General features: G+C 39.0%; 1 protein-coding gene across 1 annotated transcript in view; it reads right to left on the reverse strand.

Moving 5' to 3' along the window:
- Positions 1 to 10,400: 10,400 nt before the first annotated feature.
- CENPK (centromere protein K) overlaps positions 10,401 to 20,974 on the reverse strand; it is a gene marked incomplete in the record, with an annotated part of 15,985 nt that continues 5,411 nt past the window's right edge. The window contains 5 exon segments of the mRNA XM_015812675.1: positions 10,401 to 10,837; positions 16,123 to 16,176; positions 18,992 to 19,124; positions 19,610 to 19,708; positions 19,788 to 19,870. Coding sequence (XP_015668161.1) covers positions 10,679 to 10,837; positions 16,123 to 16,176; positions 18,992 to 19,124; positions 19,610 to 19,708; positions 19,788 to 19,870 — 528 coding nt within the window.

Below are 20,974 nucleotides of genomic sequence, written 5' to 3' on the forward strand. Positions count from 1 at the left end.
AATAACTCCCAGAATTCCAGCTGAGCCAGGAATTCTGGGAGTTGAAGTCCACGAGTCATAAAAGAGCCAAGGTTGCCTACCCCTGGTATAGGGTCTCATGCTTGAGCAGGGGGTGGACTAAAACAGGGCTTTTCAACCTTTTCATAGATTGTACCACTTTTAGGACATGACAATATTCGAGTACCACCAGTGCTTAGCAAGGTGTCAAAAACTTGATGACTAAAAAAAGGGGGGGGATTTTGGGTTTTACTGGTTAGATTCATTTGTTGTTATAGAAATGGCTAGTTTATAATATTATGGAAAAGTAAAAAGTTGAGGTTCAATGTCAATGCTTCCTTCCTACTGCAACAGTGGAACTCAGAAAGCAATGCCTTTTCTTTTCTTTTTCCCTTCTCGCCCTCACTTTTTCTCCTTTTTCCTCCCCACTGTGTCTACTATTTGTTTTTGTATTTTTGTATTTTATTCTATAATCTAATAAAATGTTACAAACTGGGGAAAAAGGAAAAAAGTATCGGTTTTAATTTCTTTGGTGGCAGTTCCTTTGCTGAATCACTTTCCCTTTGCACTGACAAATGTATGATGAATTAATATATTTATTAATATGCACTACTACCTCCCTCTCCTCTCTCATTCTCTCACCCTTCACTTGCAAAAGCCCCTCACTCTCTCTCACACACACTTCCCCCCAAAAGCCTTTCCGCTCTGCCTCACACCTCCCCAAAAGCCTTTCCTCTCTGCCTCTCACACACACACTTCCCCCAAAACCTTTCCTCTCTGCCTCTCTCACACATACACACCTCCCCAAAAGCCTTTCCTCTCTGCCTACACACACACACACACCTCCCCAAAAGCCTTTCCTCTCTGCCTCTCTCACACATACACACTTTCCCCAAAAGCCTTTCCTCTCTGCCTCTCATACATACACACCTTCCCAAAAGCTTTTCCTCTCTGCCTCTCACACACACTTCCCCCAAAAGCCTTTCCTCTCTGCCTCATACACACAGACCTCCCGAAAAGCCTTTCCTCTCTGCCTCACACACACACATTTTCCCCCAAAAGCCTTTCCTCTCTGCCTCTCACACACACACTCCCCCCAAAAAACCTTTCCTCTCTACCTCACACACACACACTTCCCCCCAAAGGCCTTTCCTCTCTCTCTCTCACCGCTTCTCTGAGAAAAGCACTTTCTCTTCTGACTCTTTCTCCAGCATCTTTTTTTCCCTCTCTCCCTCCCTCTCCTGCCAAAACTGCCTCCTTTTATATCCCAGCCTGTCTCCGCCCTCCTCCTCCTTTCTCTTCCGGGTGTGCCGGAAGTGCCAATCCTGGGGCGTTTGTCTCACCCCAGCAGCTTCTGATGACTCTCTCACAGCAAGTCCTACATGTGCCACTTTAGTTCGTTCCCTCCCCCCGCTACCCTTGGATAGGCTAAGCAGGGTCGCGTACCACCTGCCAGGTGCCAACGTACCACCTGTGGTATGCATACCACTGGTTGAAAAGCCCTGGACTAAAAGACCTTCAAGGTCCCTTCCAATTCTTGTTATTCTGTTCTGTTCTGTTCTGTTCTGTTCTGTTCTGTTCCGAGTCATTGTCATTTGGCAGATAGACTCAAAGTGCCTGGCAGGATAAAATAATGGCTTAAATCAAACTTCCTTCCGCATCTCCAACATGATGCTCTCTATACTGAACTATAGTTACTGGATTTATCAGCCAGCTGGCAATGCATGAATGCAGAGCATAGAAAAACCTTCCCCATATTTTTTATAAAGGTAAAATACTTCCATCATGGAACTGGAAAGTATTCCATGTTGCTACCGTTAAGGCAAGTGTGGAATGCATTAGATGCTACATACTGCATATTATTAAAATATATTATTTTATGAGTTTTTATGGATGAGGGACCAACTTTTTAGATGAATGAGCTGGTTGCTTAAACATATTGATACAAGAAAAATAACAGGCAGTTCATTATTTACAAACTGAGCCCAGAAAAATCAGTCATGTTTTGTTGTTGCAAAATTATTTATAGACCCATCTCTTTTTAAAATTTAATGAGGCTGTTAAAAAACTAAAAGTAACAGAATAAGAACACATAGTATTGTTTTGCAATCAACTTCAAAATATAAATCAATGGGCCAAGTGATCAATAAATATAACCCATAACATTTTGGCACATTATCTGATTAGAGTACTAGAGCTGAAACCTCATAAAAAGGATGTAATGGAAAGGCTATTTTTGGTTAATCCATTAATTAATCCATATTTTTGGGGAACTCCCCATATGCAGTTCTCTTTCAACATTTTTAAAAACAATCTTGATGATTACTTTTGAGAAATCTTCATTTTAAGTTAATATAGTTAATTAATGTGCATATTGGAAAATGCTTTGCTCCTTTTTAATTTAATTTGTAATGAGATTAATATATAAACAAGAAACAAAGAAGAAATTATACTGAACAAAGCTAGTGACAACTCATTTTATGCTAAACATGACTAGGAAGCTACTGACTTGACTGAATGAGCCTTTTCAAAGCCAAATGGATGGCATACCATGAAGCAAATACATATCTTTGATATAAACAAGTTTAAAAAGTACTTGTAATAGCTTGATTCACTTTAGTTTGTGAAATTTATTCAATTTACAGTAATAATCCAAAAAATACAAAAGAGATAAAGGAAAAGGAAAAGCAAGTCTCCAGATAAAACATAATTTAAAAGCCAGATGTAATAGCTTGGTTGCAATATTATGATTTTTACTTTGTAGATTACTATTTCAGCCAATGTTACTATACTAAACCTGATTTATCTCCCTCCATATGGAGACTCCTAGTGTAGATTCCCGTGTGGTTATTAGCTTTTGATGTTATTTGCAGTGTTGGCTTCTGTTTATTATATGCTACACTATGTGCTTTATATTGTTTTTCTGTGCTGTCATGGGATATGTGGCCTGAAAAGTAGAATAGAAATTCATTAAATAAATAATAAATTAGGTAATCACATAATTTATTACATCTAAGACTTATAATATCAACTTTGCAAATTGATTTGATTTTTTTGAGGGTGAGGATTTTATTAGCATACTGCTAACATCTTTTTGTTGCATTACTTCTTTCATTTAATTTTTCCCCTATTTTTATTTTAAAATGTGGTTTCCTGTGCATTTTCTAATTCAGCCCTGAGAGTTTTATATATATGTTTTAATCAATCCAGGGAACTATCTTTGGGATCTAGGTGAAGGGCTGGAACAAAAATGAATCGATGACTGACGAAATGGATGAACATTTTGAGAAAGAACATCTCTTAGGAAAATGTTCTTGAGAAAATTTTGGCCATGGATGATGTTTTGCCAACCCATTGAAACACAGATGAGAATATATTAAAGCAACTCCACCAGTCCCTGAATAGATATAAAGATAAGAGCTTTTTCAATGGAGACAAATAGGAAACAACCAACTTCTCTCTGTGTGTTTCTTTTTGATGCTGCAGCTTTTTACTTTTTCAGGCATGTACCCCCTTTAATATTTAGGAGCCAGTCAGCCTTTTAGTTTACAAGGAATCTAAGAGGGATGGAGAAAAATAGGTTAGCATAACGCAAGATGGATCGAGGTAGATAGAAGAGAATATTTGTAGCTCAGGATTGAACTGTGGGGTCTTTTGTGTTCTCTGAGTGCTTGGTTGTTGTCATCTAGTTGGGTAATGAAACATCTGCAAGAAAATATTCAAGCTCTGAGAGCACCAAGGACCCACATGTATCAGATGTATATGGAATAATCCATGTGAAGATCCACTTGAAGACCTTACCTGGCAGCAGTAGGAGCAACCCAAAGGTTGCTAGCCTACCATTTCAGATTCTGATATAATTACTTACTTAGTTTACAGCATCTCCAATTTTAATAGAATCTGCAAATTTAAAGAAATTGTTTAAAACAATTAAAGAAATATAATTAAAATCCATTAATAAATATCAAAAGCACCTTAAAAGGTAAATGAAACTACCTCAAGTGCTAAATGTTTTCTGGAACAAAACTGCTTTAGTTTGTTTACAAGATACCAACAGAGTGAGGGCTATCCACACCTCTGGGGGAAGGCTGCTCCATAAGATGACAGCTGTCACTAAGGAAACCTATTATGTGGTTCCTACTGTATGAACCTTGAGCTTATAGATCTCAAAATGTAATTTGGGTGGGTAAAGAGTTGATAGCCACAGTCTGTGTGGCTATTCTGTGCTCCTTCTGGCTGATTAAATTATCCAGAGTGTGACTGCCCCCCTGGTTAAGGGTGGTGATCAAAACCTCCACATGTTCCATCTTTCTCCCTTGATTCAGATAAACTGTACAATTTTAGTCCAGCCTCAAATGTTCTATTTTTGGGGAAAGTGATTAAAAAAGTGGCTGTTTACTTTCAAATATGAATGATAAGTGATTTTCTGGATCTGTTTCATCTTGGTTTCCAGCCAAGAAATAATACAGAAACTGTTTTATCATCTTAGTGACTTATACTGGCTGCAGGGTAGAGGATAGAAGAGTAGGTGAGGGTTAGGGAGCAGCAGAATATAATTCTATTGGTTTCCTGAACTTCTCAGTAGCTTATAATGCCTTCAACTTCTGGAGTATCTAGTGGGATTCAATCTTTCAAACCTGAGGGACTTATAAGGGGGGGGGGGGACTAAGGGATCAAGGAATCAGTCTGTACCCTTGAATAATGTCCAGGTCTGATGATAGGTTACATGGGAAGAAATGAGCTGAAATTATATTGAGGTTATATTGCTAAAAGAAAAACTGGACTCAGGGATTGAGCTCCAGTTGTTTTGAACAGGATTGTACTCCCCTTGAAAGACTATATGTTAATGGAGTTTCTGGTTTAATGGACATCTCTTCTGCCTATTAGTCCATTAAAGGATTTATTGTAATAATATAAATCAAACTTCAATTTCAAATTGGAACTTAGTCATTGGCACACAGCTGTTAAAAAAACTAGCTGATGTCCCTCTCCCATTCTTGTAGGCTTAGCCAGTATTTCTCAACCTCAGCAACTCTAAGAGGTTTGGGCTTCAATTCCCAGATTTCCCTGGCCAGCAATACTGGACTTAATCAATGGGTTTTGTTTTCTCAAGAGCATTCAGTTACATATTCACAAAAGGAATCAGAATGAATAGATTTGCGTTCATAATAGACACATAATTTGAATATATGGTGATAATGAACCAATTTAGCAGTATAGATTTCAGAAATTATACAAAAGCCACAAAAGAAAGCAGGTAGTGCTGAAGAAATTAGAAGATAAGGGAAAATATGTGTCCCATTAAGTATCAATTCATGGGGATTATTTTTCTGAACATGAATGATTTTGTGACATGAATGATTTTATTTAGAATTTTGGCAGTGATATTGCTGGATGATCTTTTCACCAAATGGCTAACAGCTTAACTCCTTGCCAGCCAGCCAGCATTCCCCTGTGTTCTTTTAGCAAAAGAAAGGATATTATAACATTGGAGAAACATGAGGAATTGATTGAAAAGGAAATGATTTATTATAAATAGTAAAGGTCTCAAGTTGCTGCTCATATATATCAAGAATCTCAAAACAGTCATCTAGATTAATTTGCATTTAAAGTATGTCTGTAAGAAACAGCTTCCAGAACTCTTTAAATGAGTGCTAAATTACAATAGAAATACCACCAAAATTACATTTTTCTTGGCTTACTGTAATCTTAAAGTTCATTTGGAAGCACCTGCAAATTGTATTCTTTGCCAGAAAGAGAAGGCCAGATTAAATTTCATTTGACATAATATATTTTGTAAAATACAGAATTTGAAAAGTTTTATAAACAAAAGAGTTTCTGGAACTCTTGCTGATTATAATTATGGGTAGATCTGTCTGCCGAGGGTCCTTGGAATGTTATTTGTTTAATCTGGAAACAATTTGAACTAAGACAGAATGCTAAAGTTATCTGAGATTAGAAGAAGAGAGGCAAGTACAGTGGTTTAAACAATGAATTACTCAGCTGGGTTTCAGTAACAAAACACAAAGTTCTGATCAGTTGCAGAAATAAGAGTTCTACCACTAAAAGGATTCAAATTAATTTATGTCTTTAAGAAATGGTAGAGATGAAGAAATAAATGTAGGTATGGTACACAGGTAATATTCTTCAGGTAATAATCCTCCTTGCCATAGCTGATATGATTGAAAGTTAAATCTTCCCTGCTCAGTAACCATGCTGAAGTTTTAATCAGTCCTTTATTGTTTCATTTGCACAAATCAAAAATCTATCTAGTGCCTCCAAATTATTATTTACCTGTCTATTCTGTCAATCACATGCTCTACCTGGTTTATAAATTTCAAGCTAGCAAGGCCATTAGAATCAGTATAAACAAAGCCTATTCACAGAGCGATGTTTTAAGGATTTTAGATATTAAAATTAGCTCAAAAGGGAGATCAGTAGCAGCTTTACCTTGACATCAGATGGATATGTGGCAGCTGCAGGTATTTTCTCAAAGGATTATTTGGGGAAATGCTCATTCAGAATGGTTCAAATCCAACTCACCTGGAGCTTTAATGGTCATTTCTGAAATGTGTATTTTGGTCAGAATGTATTGGATTACAGATTTAATCTTCCTCATCAAGTTTTGTTATAGTGCATGCATCTGAAGAGTGCTGTGCTTGGCTATTTTAGCTACTGTTTCAGTCACCTTGGTGTGATTAACCCCATAGCAGCTGCTACTACTGATGATAACCTGATCAAGATCACATAACAAGCATCATAGGAAAGATGAAGCAGAAAGCCAGACGTAATCTGATGGAAAGTAGATTTAAAGGTTTACTATATTAAAAAAAGGACTAAAACATCTTGTTTTACATAACCAGAACCCAGTAAATTCCAAGGCCCCACTTTAATGCTAGAGCTTTCTTGAAGTGTGTGGCCTTTATAGCATGGGTTGCTTGAAAGAAAAGACCCTCTACAGTACTGGAATACATTACCTACTAAGACATTACTAAGACATTAATACATTATCTGGGCTGAAGTGTGATGTTTTATTGCAAGTATTTTAACGAATACACAATGCGTAAAACATTACTTCATAGGTAATATAGAATATAAAGCTAACAAGTAATTTCCTACGGAAATGGGGATTATACAATAATGGATTTGCTGAACTACATATTAATAGAAATACCTTTAAAAGTGTTCAAGCCTTAAAATATTATCAAGCTTAAACCAGCTGAAAAGCAGCAATGTTCTCGAGTTACAGCTAAAATGACATTATGTCCTTGCTTATTCTACTATATATTGTCTACCTTCTGATTTTCCATCCTTTGATTGTTTATACAGATTCTAATTTTTCACTGTTGTTGCTCTGTTTATCAGAAGAGATATGTGCATTGACTACAAAATTAGATTTGGGGATGGCCTAATTCAGAACTTCTATCAGTTTAGACTGAACAATTTTCCCCTTCAATTTGTTCAACTTCAGAGCAAGATTTGTAAATACGGGTAAATACTTCTGTTTAGTATAGGAGAAAAACAAATAGTTGTTCCTTTTTTGTTTTTCAGCAAAATTGAAATCAGTTTCATTGAAACTATGTCAACAAAAATCAATTTTGTTGAAATCTGACTGATTAAACATGATCTGTAAACTTCTTGCTCTGGAAGAGAGTATTAAACGTGTTGAAATTTGAAGTCAACATCTCTAAAGTACAAAATATCCATCCCAAAGTTTGGGACGAAAACAAGAAGTATGAATATACTGTTGTATTGTTTAAAATGTTCCAAGTGTCTTTATTTATAAAAAACAAATCAACCAGCATAATGTCTTAAGAATATATTAGATAATAGCAAATAGTTCCATTCCTGATGTTGGCTGAAACTAGCTGAAGGATAGACGGGACGGAATCAGTTACACATTTTTTAGTAATGGCACTTATTGTTTCAGACATCAGAAAATTATACTGCTTTTTAAAACTCATTACAGGGCAAGTAGTTCAAAGGTAATTCACAGCTTATATTACTATTCCTATGGTCTCTTTAAATTGTGCTTTCTTTAGGATGGGCTGTTAAATGCAAAACATGTATCCTGTGCTTGTGCTTTACAGATAGATTTGATATGCTGTAGTTGTGTTCATAAAAATGTGGGTTGCAACAACAATGTGGGTTGCACCAAAGTAGATCTACTGCTGTTTAAATAATCTCCTAATCCAATTTTCTTTTAATATGAATTATAGGTAGCATTCTCTCTAGACATTATCTATTTTTTTGTCATTGGATAAAACCATGGAAACATTGCTCCTGCTTTGCATCTCTGTTCAGTATGACAAAACATTTGAAATAAGTTGCGCTTTGTTTAATGAGAATATACTAAAATGAGCCATGGTGGCGCAGTGGTTAGAATGTAGTACTGCAGGCTACTTCTGCCGACTGCCGGCAGTTCGATTCTCACCGGCTCAAGGTTGACTCAGCCTTCCATCCTTCTGAAGTCAGTAAAATGAGGGCCCAGATTGTTGGGGGAAATATGCTGACTCTGGAAATTGCTTAGAGAGGGCTGTAAAGCACTGTGAAGCGTTATATAAGTGTAACGTTACCCCCTCAGAGGCCGCCAAAGCCCAGGCCCCCCCAGCCCCGTTCCCCTCCGTCGCACTCTGCAGCTGCGCTCTCAAGGTGGTAGTGAAGTGTCTTTTCTAGCAGCTCACGCGAAGTGAGGAGATAGCAGACTCTTATTGTCAAGGGGGGGCGGCTTTCAGGAACAAAGATGACCAGCCCCTAGCCCTGATAGTCAATGTGTGACAGCCCCAGGCAATCGTAGCAGCAATAGTCAATGATTTCACAGCGACCATTTGGAAACAAGTGGGGTGGGGAAAACCCTGGCTCCAGGCAGCGATAGGAACATGAACGAAGGTAGTCAGCGTTCTGCAGTAACAGCTCGCCCCGCAAGGGCAACTCCCCAGAATGTCTATAACTTGCACAAGTAACAACAATCAAAGTTCAGATGGCCGCTAGACTCCAAAGCAGTAACGACCAGCCTCTCCTTCTCTTCTGTCATCACTCGCAGTCTCGGGTCTCGTCGGTGTGAAAACCCCTCCTCCCTTTCCTTTATTGTTAAAATCTGAATTTAGCAACCCCAGCAACTTTTTCTCTCCTCACTCTCTCTTGCCTCCGCTCGGGATATCCCCCCTGCGAAAGAAAGCAGTAAAATTCCACCCTCTCACCCTCTCCTCCCCAGAAAGGGATCAGCTAAAACCTCAAATCCTTTTTTGACTTCACCTGGTCTCTCTCTGACAACAGCCACAGCAACCACCCCCACCCCTTCTTTTCTCCTTTTTCTTTCCTTTCGCCCGATCCATGCCCAAAACCGGCAGCAGCTGTCCGAGCTTCCCTCTCCCCGGGCAGGCTCCTGCAAAGCTTTTCAGCCAGCCCACTACACAAGTCTAAATGCTATTGCTATCTGTAACAATCTGTTGAAAGGTGACGCTGCTTGTCATGATCTTTTGAGGGATAAACCAGAAGCATCTATAGATAAAAGTAAATAAAGGTCAGACTGATGGCTTTGATTACAGCCACCATCTTGGCTTTTTAAATCTCTACTGTGAATGGACTACAATATTTGTAAAAGACATATTGTGTGTTTTTTAAAACATTCTTTTCCCTCAGACAATTCAGATCAGTGTTTCTCAACCTTATGAATGTTAAGATATGTAGACTTCAACTCGCAGAATTTGGGGAGTTAATGTCTATCTAAAAATTGCTGAGGGTGAGAAACACTGCTTTTGATATTAGTACAGGTAGTTCTTGACTTACAACCATTTGTTTAGTGACTGTTCAAAGTTACAAAATTGAAAAAAAATGACTGATTTTCACACTTTCAACTGTTGCAGCATCCCCAGTCACATGATCAAAATCTGGGCAGTTGGTAACTGGCATGTATTTATGACAGTTGCACTGTCTAGGAGTCATGCAATTATCATTTGTAACCTTCCCAGCCAGCTTTTGACAAGCAAAGTCAATGGGGGAAGCCAAATTTGCTTAATGACCACATGATTCAATGCAGGATTGTAAAATGGGACAACACTCACTTAACAACTGCCCTGTTTAACATCAGAAATCTGGGGATCAACTGTGGTTGTAACTCAAGGACTACCTGTATTCTATTACATTTTCCATTATAAATGTTTTTTAAAATACATTGTTACCGATGGATGAAAAAGTTGGCTAGTGATACCAGCATGAAGCCAGAGATTTTTCAGATCTGAATTTAAACTTTTAATGACATCTCCCTTGTCTTTCTTTCATATATTTTCTTACAAAATCATGCATGTATAATCTTATTTAGAAAGCCAATGTTTTGTTCCTCCCACCATTTCATTTCTTTTGAACAGATGCTCAGGTTTGACGTTTGATTATAGAATGGGAAAGCTAGTCAAACTACTTGTCTAAAATAACTCTTTAATCTGATCTCTTAAGAAAGCCAATAGTTTTTAGAATACAAACATTATTTACTAACAGCAGTAAAACGTAAAAAGGAATTGTGACAATCACAAACTTTTAAAAAATGAGTCAATAGATGCTACTTTACAAAAATATTGTAGGATTCTGCCTGAAAAACATGAAGTATTTCCACTTGATATTCACAGATTAGAGTTTTTTTAGTTAACTCTGTTTTGCTGATCAACCTTCATCTTAAAATATCTTGCTATTGGTGAAAATTTTCTAGACGTATCTTGTTTGGATCTTCCGGGTGTCTCAATGCAATCCCATATCTCAGCAGAAGCTCAATGTAAGGTAACCAAAATGAATCACTGGTTGTTATATATGGATCATGTGGAGTGTTTATCAGTTTATTGATGAGACTCTGGAAAGAGAATGTGTTGCAATATGTCAAATTTTAGTCCTCAAAATATGAAACCGAGATGAAAAATTTCAAAAACCATAATTGTTATTTGAATGAAATATTGTCCAATTTATATTGTATAGAATGAAAGCTGTTTTACATTTCTTAATATATTTTGAACATTTTCAGTCCATAATTTCTTATTGCACTGAATTAATCCCTTATGAGTGACTTTAGACATAATTTCCAATTCTAAATAGCCAGCTTTAGGGCCAAATCACAATTAACCTGGATAATCCATTAACTTTGACTCTTAGATCTGATTTGCACATCAAATTAACCTGATTCTTCCTAGCTTAGCAAGTAGAGTGTTGGTAAAATAGATTAGATGAAGGAACAGATAAGTAGGCCTATAGCTACTTTATTAAAATCGCTATACAGAGTCTTCATGTACAGCAATTGGAGCTGATAACTGTTGCTAATGTGGTCATGAAGTGAAACAACAAATGGCAACACCAACTTACATCATTTCTAGTTGCCGTTAAGTGAATCAGCCAGTTGTTAAGCACGTCATGTGATCAAAACTTGCAACTTCCCCCAAGCACCCCCATTGACTTTGTTGGAAGCTGTCTATGAAAGTTGCAAATGGTGATCATGTGAATGCAAGACACTATAGCCATTGTAAATGTGCACCATTTGCCAAGCGCCCAAATCATGATCATACAAACTATGGGGATGATACAGTGACTGCAACTTGAAGGACCAGTTGTAAATCTCCTAGTTCAGTGCTGTAACTTTGAACGTTTGCTAAATGAGCAGTCAGTAAATGAGGCCCCTCTATAACAGAATATTGCAGGCCTGAATGTGCTTCTCTTCTTTCCTATTTACAGTATCTTTGTGTGAATTAATGGAGACATTGTCTGGGGTGTTTTTGTAAACCACTTTTTTGGCCTGGGCTCAAAACCCATTTATCTGATTGTTGCATTGGTAATGGATAAACAAAAACTGTGGAAGGCAGATGGAAGCATGTCCTATGCCATAAAGGGCTTAATAGTGATAACCAGTCTCTTGAATTGTACTTCGAAGCTTACTGGTAATCAATGCAGTTCACAAAGAAAAGATATTTCATGGGATTGAATGCCCATATTTGCTCAGATTCCTACTGCAATCTGAATGAGTTCCAGTTCCCAAGTAGATTTCATGGGCAACTCCCTATGGAGCTCAAAGTTCATTGGCAAAGTGAACAAAGTCTCTGGACTGAATGGCTCCCAGTCCAGGTAAGAATGCAGCTGGTGCATAAGATGGATTTATATGAAGGCCTTCTTATGCACAGTTGCCATCTTGCCTATGAGTTCAAGACCCCAAAGTGCACACAAGTCCCAAAGGTACTAATAAAGGAAAATATTTGTAGTTCAGGGTTGACATGAGTGGTCCTTGGTGCTCTCTGAGTGTGCTTGTTTTCTTGTTATCCAAATTAGGTAACATCATCAGTGCTAACCATGTTTCCCCAAAAATAAGACCCAGTCTTTTTTCTTTTTTTTTTGCCTCTTATTTTCAGGGAGTGTCTTTTCCACTCACCTCGCGGCCACGGCACCAACAACCCCGCCCAGACAGCCCACTTCTGCAGCCGAAGGAGCAGCTTCATTCTGCAACTGAGAATGGAGCTCCGGCCTGCATTTCGGCACCAGAGACCTTCTGGAAATGACTGCAAAATGCAGGCCAGGGGACGCCGGAGAGGCAGGTGTCGATTCATGGGAGGCCTGGTAAGTAGGTGCAGGACATGTGGGGCAGGTCCACCCCCCCACCCCAGCTTGATTTTTAGGCATGCGCCTCCTCCCAAAACTAGGGTTTGTTTTGAGGGTAGGGCTTATATTAGGCCCACCCCCAAAAATCAAACTAGGGCTTATTTTTGCGGTAGGTCTTACTTTCGGGAAAACAAGGTAGTAAGGAGTGCTGTTTGCTGTTAGTTTATATTCTAGTGGCTTGCCTGTCGTTGGTGGGAGTGGTCTTAGAGATTCTTTGATTGGGCTGTTTGCTGTTGGCTTCTTTGGCAGTTTCTTGATTGGGGTATTGTTTCCTTGATTGTTGGTCTCATGTTAACCTTGGAGTTAATCTATGCTGATGCTGATTGCTGGTGGAGAGGTGCTTGGATCTTTTTGTTCCTTTTTGGACTGGGTGATCATCCCTTTTGCATAATCTATAGATCAGTGATGGCGAACCTTTTAGAGACTGAGTGCCCAAACTGCAACCCAAAACCCACTTATGCATCGTCGGGTGCCGGCTGGGTGTGGCCCATTGGCTGGGTGTGGCCCATTGGGTGGGCATGGTCCATTGGGTGGGCGTCGCTGCGGTGGTAACGGCAGACTGGGTGGGACTAAAAAGTTCAATCAATCAATTCCAACTTTGCAAGATCTTTTTTTTCCTGCGAGAAGCTGAAATTGATTGATTGAACTTTTTTTTTTTTTTTTTGCACACGGCGGCGGAGGCCTAAAGCGAAAAGGTTTTATAAAACCCAGCTGAAGGCCTAGGACTGGGGCGACGGCGCACGTGCCCACAGAGAGGGCTCTGAGTGCCGCCTCTGGCACCCGTGCCATAGGTTCGCCACCACTGCTATAGATGTTGTTTATGTCTATGTGCTATTGATGGCTGATTTGTCAGAGTGCCAGGCTTCTAGAAATTCCTTGGCATTTTTGGACTTGGCTTAGTCTAGAATGATCATATTTTCCCAATTGAACCTACCTATAAATCTGTCTATATGTTATGAAATTAAAGAATTTTCATGTCTTCTGACTGCTAGTTGATGTTCATGGATGCATTCTGCCAGTCTTTTGCCTATTTGTCCTACACAGTGATGGTTGCAGTCATTACATTGTATGTTATAGATTATTCCTGGTTATTCTTTTGATCTGCTGGAGTTTTTGGTCTGCTTAGGATAATTTGAAGGGCTTTAGTTGGCTTGTGTGCTATGCTGATTCCATGTGGCTGTAGTAGTCTATTGGTGGTTTCTGAGATATTCTTGATGATAGAGATATTCACATGAAGAATATTTCAGAAACCACCAATAGACTACTACAATCACATGGAATCAGCAAGTCCCAAAGGGGAAAATGGTATCCCATTCAAAACTAAAGATGAAATATTTCCCATTTTGAGAGCTATTCAAACACCTACAGCCACTAAGTCTTATCAGGGGAACATTTTGATGGTAATGAAAGCACTACTCCCATTCTAGCTCCACCAAAGGTCATTAAAGAGCATAACCAAAGTTGTTTCGCTATTGTGTTTTGGCCTGAATCCTGACTGAAAGTGATCTAGATAATTTCTTCCAAAGAGCTCTAAAACTGCAGCCCAACCACAATCTCAACCATATTCCCTGAAAAGAGGAGGTTGAAGATTGAAGAAAATTTGTCCAGTGCAGTTAGGTCCAGAAAGGGGCTTTTAAGGGACATGCAATTGTTTCCCTCCAGAAGCAAGCATCATTCCTCTTTGAATAAATTAAGTTTTCATAGTTCCATCCACCTTCACATTGCTGCTACCATAGATAGAAAAGGCTAAGCATTACAATTTTAGGATGTAGGAATAACAATCCCACATCCCATAGAAATACAGGTAGTCCTAGAATGGAGCCTGCCCAGTATGGTTGCAAGTGGTGATGGTCATGAAGCGAGACAGCCTCATTAACGTAAGTAACTTACAGATTTTATCACTCTCATTTCAGGCAGGTGATAAATTTATCAAATGAGGTGGTTAAATGGGAGATTGGAAGGCAGAGATGGTGAGTTTAGTTTCAGCACCTGACTGGAGGGAGGGAGAAAAAGCAACAAGTCTATCCCACCGAGCTCTTTTTTTCTAATTTTTTTTTCTTCACTGTAGAAATGTGAGTTTGGGAGGAAGGAGCTAAGGAAAGAAAAGATTTAGGGAAGCTTGTCCTGGAGCTGCTGCTTTGCTCGCAGGGGGCTGGCTTCTGTCAAATTGAGCAAGAACAGGAGGGGCTTGCAGTCTCCTGATTGCCAGCTGATTAGGACAGAAAGCAGCCGCCATTTCTTCAAGGAATTGTTGGCTCATGAAAAATGGCAGTCACTTCCGGGAAGCAGCCATGCAGCCCTAGAACGTGTGGCCTTGCCCTACTTGAGGTCCATAGATCTTCAAAACATAAGTATGTAATGGGTGAGGAGTGTGTGGGGAAGCAGGCACACATGATCCCTTTGAGGCGGGAGGAGGGCAAAGTAGTGTCCCTGTGATCAGTCATAAGGGTGAATGACAATGTTGTAGTGGCCATTACTTTGACACAGGATAGCATATAGCTTCTTGGGGGAGGGGGCATCTGTTTTAACTTAATGTTAACTTAATGTTATTTTTCATAATATTTTGATGTGAGACATTTCAACAATAGCACAATTATTTGTCATTCAAAACTAGGAGAGCTTTTAAAACAGATGCAAATGCCAAAATACTAAGCATTTTAGCTTGAAATAGGCAGTGCATGATAAAAATGTAAAAAGATGTATCTCTAAATTGGGTCCATTTAAAGCTTCAGTTTAGCTAGTAAGTTTCTGAATGTAATCCCATTTTCAATTGGAACTAAATTTAATAACTTACTTCAAATAGACCAGTGATGGCGAACCTTTTAGAGACTGAGTGCCCAAACTGCAACCCAAAACCCGCTTATGCATCGTTGAGTGCCGGGTGGGTGTGGCCCATTGGGTGGACATGGCCCATTGGGTGGGCATGGCTGCAGTGGTAATGGCAGATTGGGTGGGATTAAAAAGTTCAATCAATCAATTCCAACTTTGCAAGATCTTTTTTTTTCCCGGGAGAAGTTGAAATTGATTGATTGAACCTTTTATTTTTTTTTATGCACACGGCGGCGGAGGCCTAAAGCGAAAAGGTTTTCTAAAACCCAACTGAAGGCCTAGGACTGGGGCGACGGCACGTGCCCACAAAGAGGGCTTTGAGTGCCGCCTCTGGCACCCGTGCCATAGGTTCGCCACCACTGAAATAGACTATATGCAATCGCACATACAGTACTGTATTATTCATTATTTTTCAATTGAAACACATTTATTCCTGAAAAGCATTAATGAGCACCAAACGAGATATCTATAGGTATACTAGTAAGTGTGTGAAACGAGTTGCCTATCCCTGTTTGAAATGAAAAGAAATTATAAGGAAGCATGAAATTGGGATTCCATGGTAAGTTTTGGATACAAAAACTCAACATTCTAAGACAGTAATCATAAATCTGGAACTCAGCTATGCTGAACTATAGTTATCAGCACTATTAGTCAACAGTCTAACTTTCTTACCTCTAAAATTTCATGTAATGATATGAGCTGCACGTCTTCCTCTTCTGATGAATGCTAAAGTAAGTAAAAGACTAGATGTTTTTATATGTGAGATACATGTTTACAATGAAAAACAGCATTTCAATGATAGATATGAATTTATGTTTAGAAAGCATTTATCTACCTTTAGACTTAAACGTGTATTTATCTACAGGTAGTAGTACCAGAATGTAAATAGGAATGTATGCCACATTTCAAAGAATATTGTATGAAGAAAAGATATCCTTTTTCATATGGCCACATAACTTATACTGTACAAAATATTTGAAAGAGGTGCTTTGCAATACATGGAAATTGTCTATTGGGAGCAGTTCTTTGCCATCTCTGCATTCATATGCATACATAGCTACTTTGTTTTCAGGTCTGAAGAGTTGGGATTTAAAGATTCAATACAAAGAGATCCGAGATCACATGCTGGGAAATCTATATACTGCTTCTGTATTCTGTTGGACAATAGAAAGACAGATAAACCATCGTCCCCATCTAAACATTCATCTATCTCTTTTCTAGCCAACTCCAAATTTGAGTTGTTGTCAAAATTCGATGTGGTTTCTTATCTTGCTAAAATTCAGCTACAGAGATTGCCCAAGTACAGTCTTGTCCAGATTCGCTGGTATTTGAGGATATATCTTACCCAGGGAGGAATCCTTGGCAATGCCAGCTTTTAGCATACAAGGAAGTTTTGAATATCAACTGTCATTCAGGAACAGTAAGCTTTTATTTCTGATAATTATTTAAAGATGTACTGGTAGTCTTGCCAGAATTAAATGGCCCTATTTCCCCTCATCAATATTTAAGACTTCTATAGGATACCTGGATGTTTTATTGACCATACAGCATGTCTGTCAAAGAAAATATACATTTACCTATAGCTTTTTACCGTGTTTTCCCCAAAACAAGCCCCATCCTGAAAAAAAGACCTACCCTCATTTTTGAGGCTGGGCCTAATATAAGCCTCAAAAATAAGCCCTAATTAGGACCCGCCCACTCTATCCCATCTCGCTGCCGCAATGGGGCAGGAGGCAGTGCGGCATTGTGCCGCGGCCACGAGGCGAGGCAGGTGGGGGAGGGGATGGAGCTGCCCCATGCGTCCCGCACCCGCTTTCTTCAGGGTCCACCCAGCCAAGCCATTGCTTGCTAAGCGAGATTTTTTTTTTTTTTTTTTTTTGCCAGAAGTTGGAAGATGTGACTGAACTTTTTTTAATCCCACAAACTCTGTTTCCCTGCAGCAGAAGAGAAACCTGCCAGAGCTGGAAAGCAGGTTAGTGTTGAACTTTTTGCTTTCAGGAGAAGCGGCAGGAAACGGGACTGCCATTTCCAGAATAGAGAAGGGAGACACGGGGTGATGCAGGGCAGCAAGCAAGTGCTCTTCTCTGCTCTGCACTGTGGAGCCACTGTGCTCCCCGTTCTCTTCAGTGGCAGCCATGGAGGGAGGCGCCGGGGGGACGCTTGTGCCACCCAGTTATGGCGCAAGCCACAGGAGTGAGAAGGCGGCGGCTGCCACCGGGCAAGTGATCTGTGGTGCGAAGCGTGAAGAAAGCTCCTCCAGCAGCGCACAGCGGCAGTGGAGTCTTTCGCATCACTCTCCCCGGATCCAAAACGGCAGAGGGGGACTGGGCCTACCCTGCCCATCCTCCGTAGCATGGCAGTCCGGCTCAGAAGGGGAGTGAAAGGAAGGTCGCCTAACAAGAATGGCCTGGCTGGGGGGGGGCTGAAGGAAGTGGGTGTGGGGCACATGGGGTAGCTCCAGTCCCTCCCCCATCTGCCTCATCTCATTGTGGTGGCAGCGGCATGATGTGCTGTGCAGCCTCCTGCCGCAAGCAGCCACAGCAGAAGTGGGCCAGCAGTCGCACGGGCTACTGCTGGATGGGGCTGTTGGTGCCGCTGCTGCGAGGCAAACGTCACAAAAAAATATAAGACACCCTCTGAAAATAAAACCTAATGCCTCTTTTGGAGGCAAAAATAATATAAGACCGGGTCTTACTTTCAGGGAAACACGGTAGCAATCAGACAATAAATTACAAAAGAAAGCTATACTGTTTAAAAAACAAAAATTCAAAGATTAGTTTTCAACAATTATCATAATTCTCTCTCAAAATATTATAGAAATTTGCTTCTGCCCTAAGTACATCTGATATAATTCTCAGAGCCTGTGCATATCAGACTTATGCCAGAAAATGGGTTTGAATAGAAATTTGCTGAGCTGTGACAACCCTCTGAATCTACAATGCATATTCCTAATGACAAATAGTGCTAACTCGGCTACTCATTTTGATAGCCTGTAACAGTCGCTATTGATGTATACTAGGAGTTGCACTGGTTACCAATACGTTCAGATGCAATTCAAAGTGCTGGTTATCACCATAAATTCTATGTGGCTTGGAGCCATATAGTATCTTAGTATCTTTGAGATTGTGTTTTGTGTAGAATCTGCAAATCTTTTCCATGCACAGGGAGTGACGGATGAGTTTCCCTTCCAGTTAAGATGTGCAACAGAAGGGAGCATTCTCTATAGGAGGTCCCATTTTTGGAACAACCTGCATTCAAAAGTGAAAAAGGCACCTTTCCCCGCAATTTTCAAGGAGATTGTTAAAATTGCCTTAGGATTTTAGAGAATACTGTAGAATAAAGAGTTAAGTTAGGAATATGGCGCCATCTACTGTACTATTGTATTGTGATATTAAGTTTATTATACTTTATATTATTGTATTTTTATGCTATCTGCACTACTTCAAGTCTACTGGAATTGAAAAGGTATATGATTGTCATAAATAAATATATCCATAAATATAAAAACCAAGATTTTAATATGAAAATGCAATAAACCTGCCCTTTTCTTTTTTGCAGCTCCACTATTTTCAGGAAGTGGGAAATGCTCATCAAGGAAATCTCCCAATGCATTCAAAATATCTTCCTTATAAGCTTTTATTTTCAGCATTTTACTTTTCAGTTCCTGAAAGGCTCTAAGATATAAAAAAAGATTAGATTATGGACTTTTAAAATATATATAGTGGTAATAATTTATAAGCGTGCTTATAACAAAACACAGAGTTGCTGTATTAGTTAGATAGGTAGCATAGACATTTAATAAATAAATCACAATGCAATTAAATAAACATTAATTAATAGCATGTAGATGCATCAACTTCTCTACATTCAAATTAATAGGGAAGATGAAAGTCCAAACATCATAGCAGAATTACACTGTAGAAATAGCCCAACAAATGACTGAGTGCTCAATAATGACTCATGAAGATATCTTAGGACCAAAAATATTAAGAATAACCCATGGTTATAGATTAGGGTGAAAATGCTTTGCCAAAAGCATAATTCTAGATTAAATTTGGGTTTGAATGGCAGTCAGTTATTAATGACATGGATGTTAATACTCAATTATCCAAAGAAATTGATACTGCAGTTTGCTTCATCTTAAATTAAGTTGGAATACCTTTTTTCAGAAAAATCTACTACGAAATTACTCATTCTTTCCGCTGTTTGGTTGAGACATTCTATAAGCTGTTCCTGCTCCTCCAACCATTTTTGTTCCCTTTGAAAATAATGTGAGAAGCATAAATAGCTAGTTCAGATTTTTCAGAATTGCAAAACAGTTTCAGCACAATCTATACCTTATAAAATCTTCCTTTAGTTTTTTGTTCTTTGCATTAACTGTTGATAGCACCATTTCAAGTTCGTGGTCTAATTTCTGCAACTAAAAACAAAAGAAATGTATTTTCAAATCATTATGCTATCAAAATCATAGTTTTTTCCAGTATAGAATTATTTGCTTAGATAAGCTGTGTGATATATATATTAGGCTTATACTTCAAATTTGCAGATTCTAAACTGAAAATGGAAGAAATTATATCATATAGAGAATGGATACTTTTAAAAAAGTATTGCTATCCAGTATTCTGGGATACATTATAGTTTTTTAATGTAAATACTTTGATTTAATTCAGGATAACATATTGTATGATTTTTATTTTATGAATCCATAGCGAAATGAAACAATGAACAATAACATAACAATGAAATCATAGCCAACTCTTTCTGTTATTTCCTGAATGAGGGACTGAGAGACGGCAGAACCATCACGATAACTGTAAAAAGCAGTGGACATAATGGAAGTGGAAGGTAGAGTTATTGACTGAAGAGCAAGTCTGTTGTCTACATACCATCTACTCCTAGAGCTTATTTATAAGCTGAAAGCTATGTCAGCTAACCTAGAGGTGCTAATTATTGGACTTTGTTCAAGAACAATGGGGTAACTTGGCTTGCTGAGACTAGAAGGAATACAAGTCTCTCTAGGTCGGGGGTGTCAAACTGCCGGCCCATGGGCTGGATGCATCATGCCAAAACCGTGCCCATCCCATTGCCGGCAATGGGGAAAAAGTCGCGATATGTCACGTGACATTGCGAGTTTGACACCCCTGCTCTAGGTATTTGAACTGACAAATCAGGAGCAGCACCAAGCTTTACTTTCAGAACAGATATGTTGAGCCACCAGCAGTTGACCAGCTTGATTGTTGCTACCTATCAGGCTTCTCTGAATGAGGCAGTGGTGAGTCACACTCTCTCTCTCACACGCACATAAACAACACACGCAAACATACGCACACATTTCACAATTTTAGCTCTTGTCTTGGCAGAAGACTCAAGATTAGGTCAGTGAGATTAGAATCTTTTTTATGGATTAACAACTGATTGCCCAGCACAGTGAAAAGATAGCATGGATTTTAAATTGTTGTACAATTAACTCTGCAGGCATGACATCACTGCAACTTTTCTTATGTGACATCCTAGTCAGCAATGT

The sequence above is a fragment of the Protobothrops mucrosquamatus genome, unplaced genomic scaffold (genome assembly GCF_001527695.2).
Source record: "Protobothrops mucrosquamatus isolate PMUCROS unplaced genomic scaffold, P.Mucros_1.0 scaffold104, whole genome shotgun sequence".
NCBI classification, from domain to species: Eukaryota; Metazoa; Chordata; class Lepidosauria; order Squamata; family Viperidae; genus Protobothrops; species Protobothrops mucrosquamatus.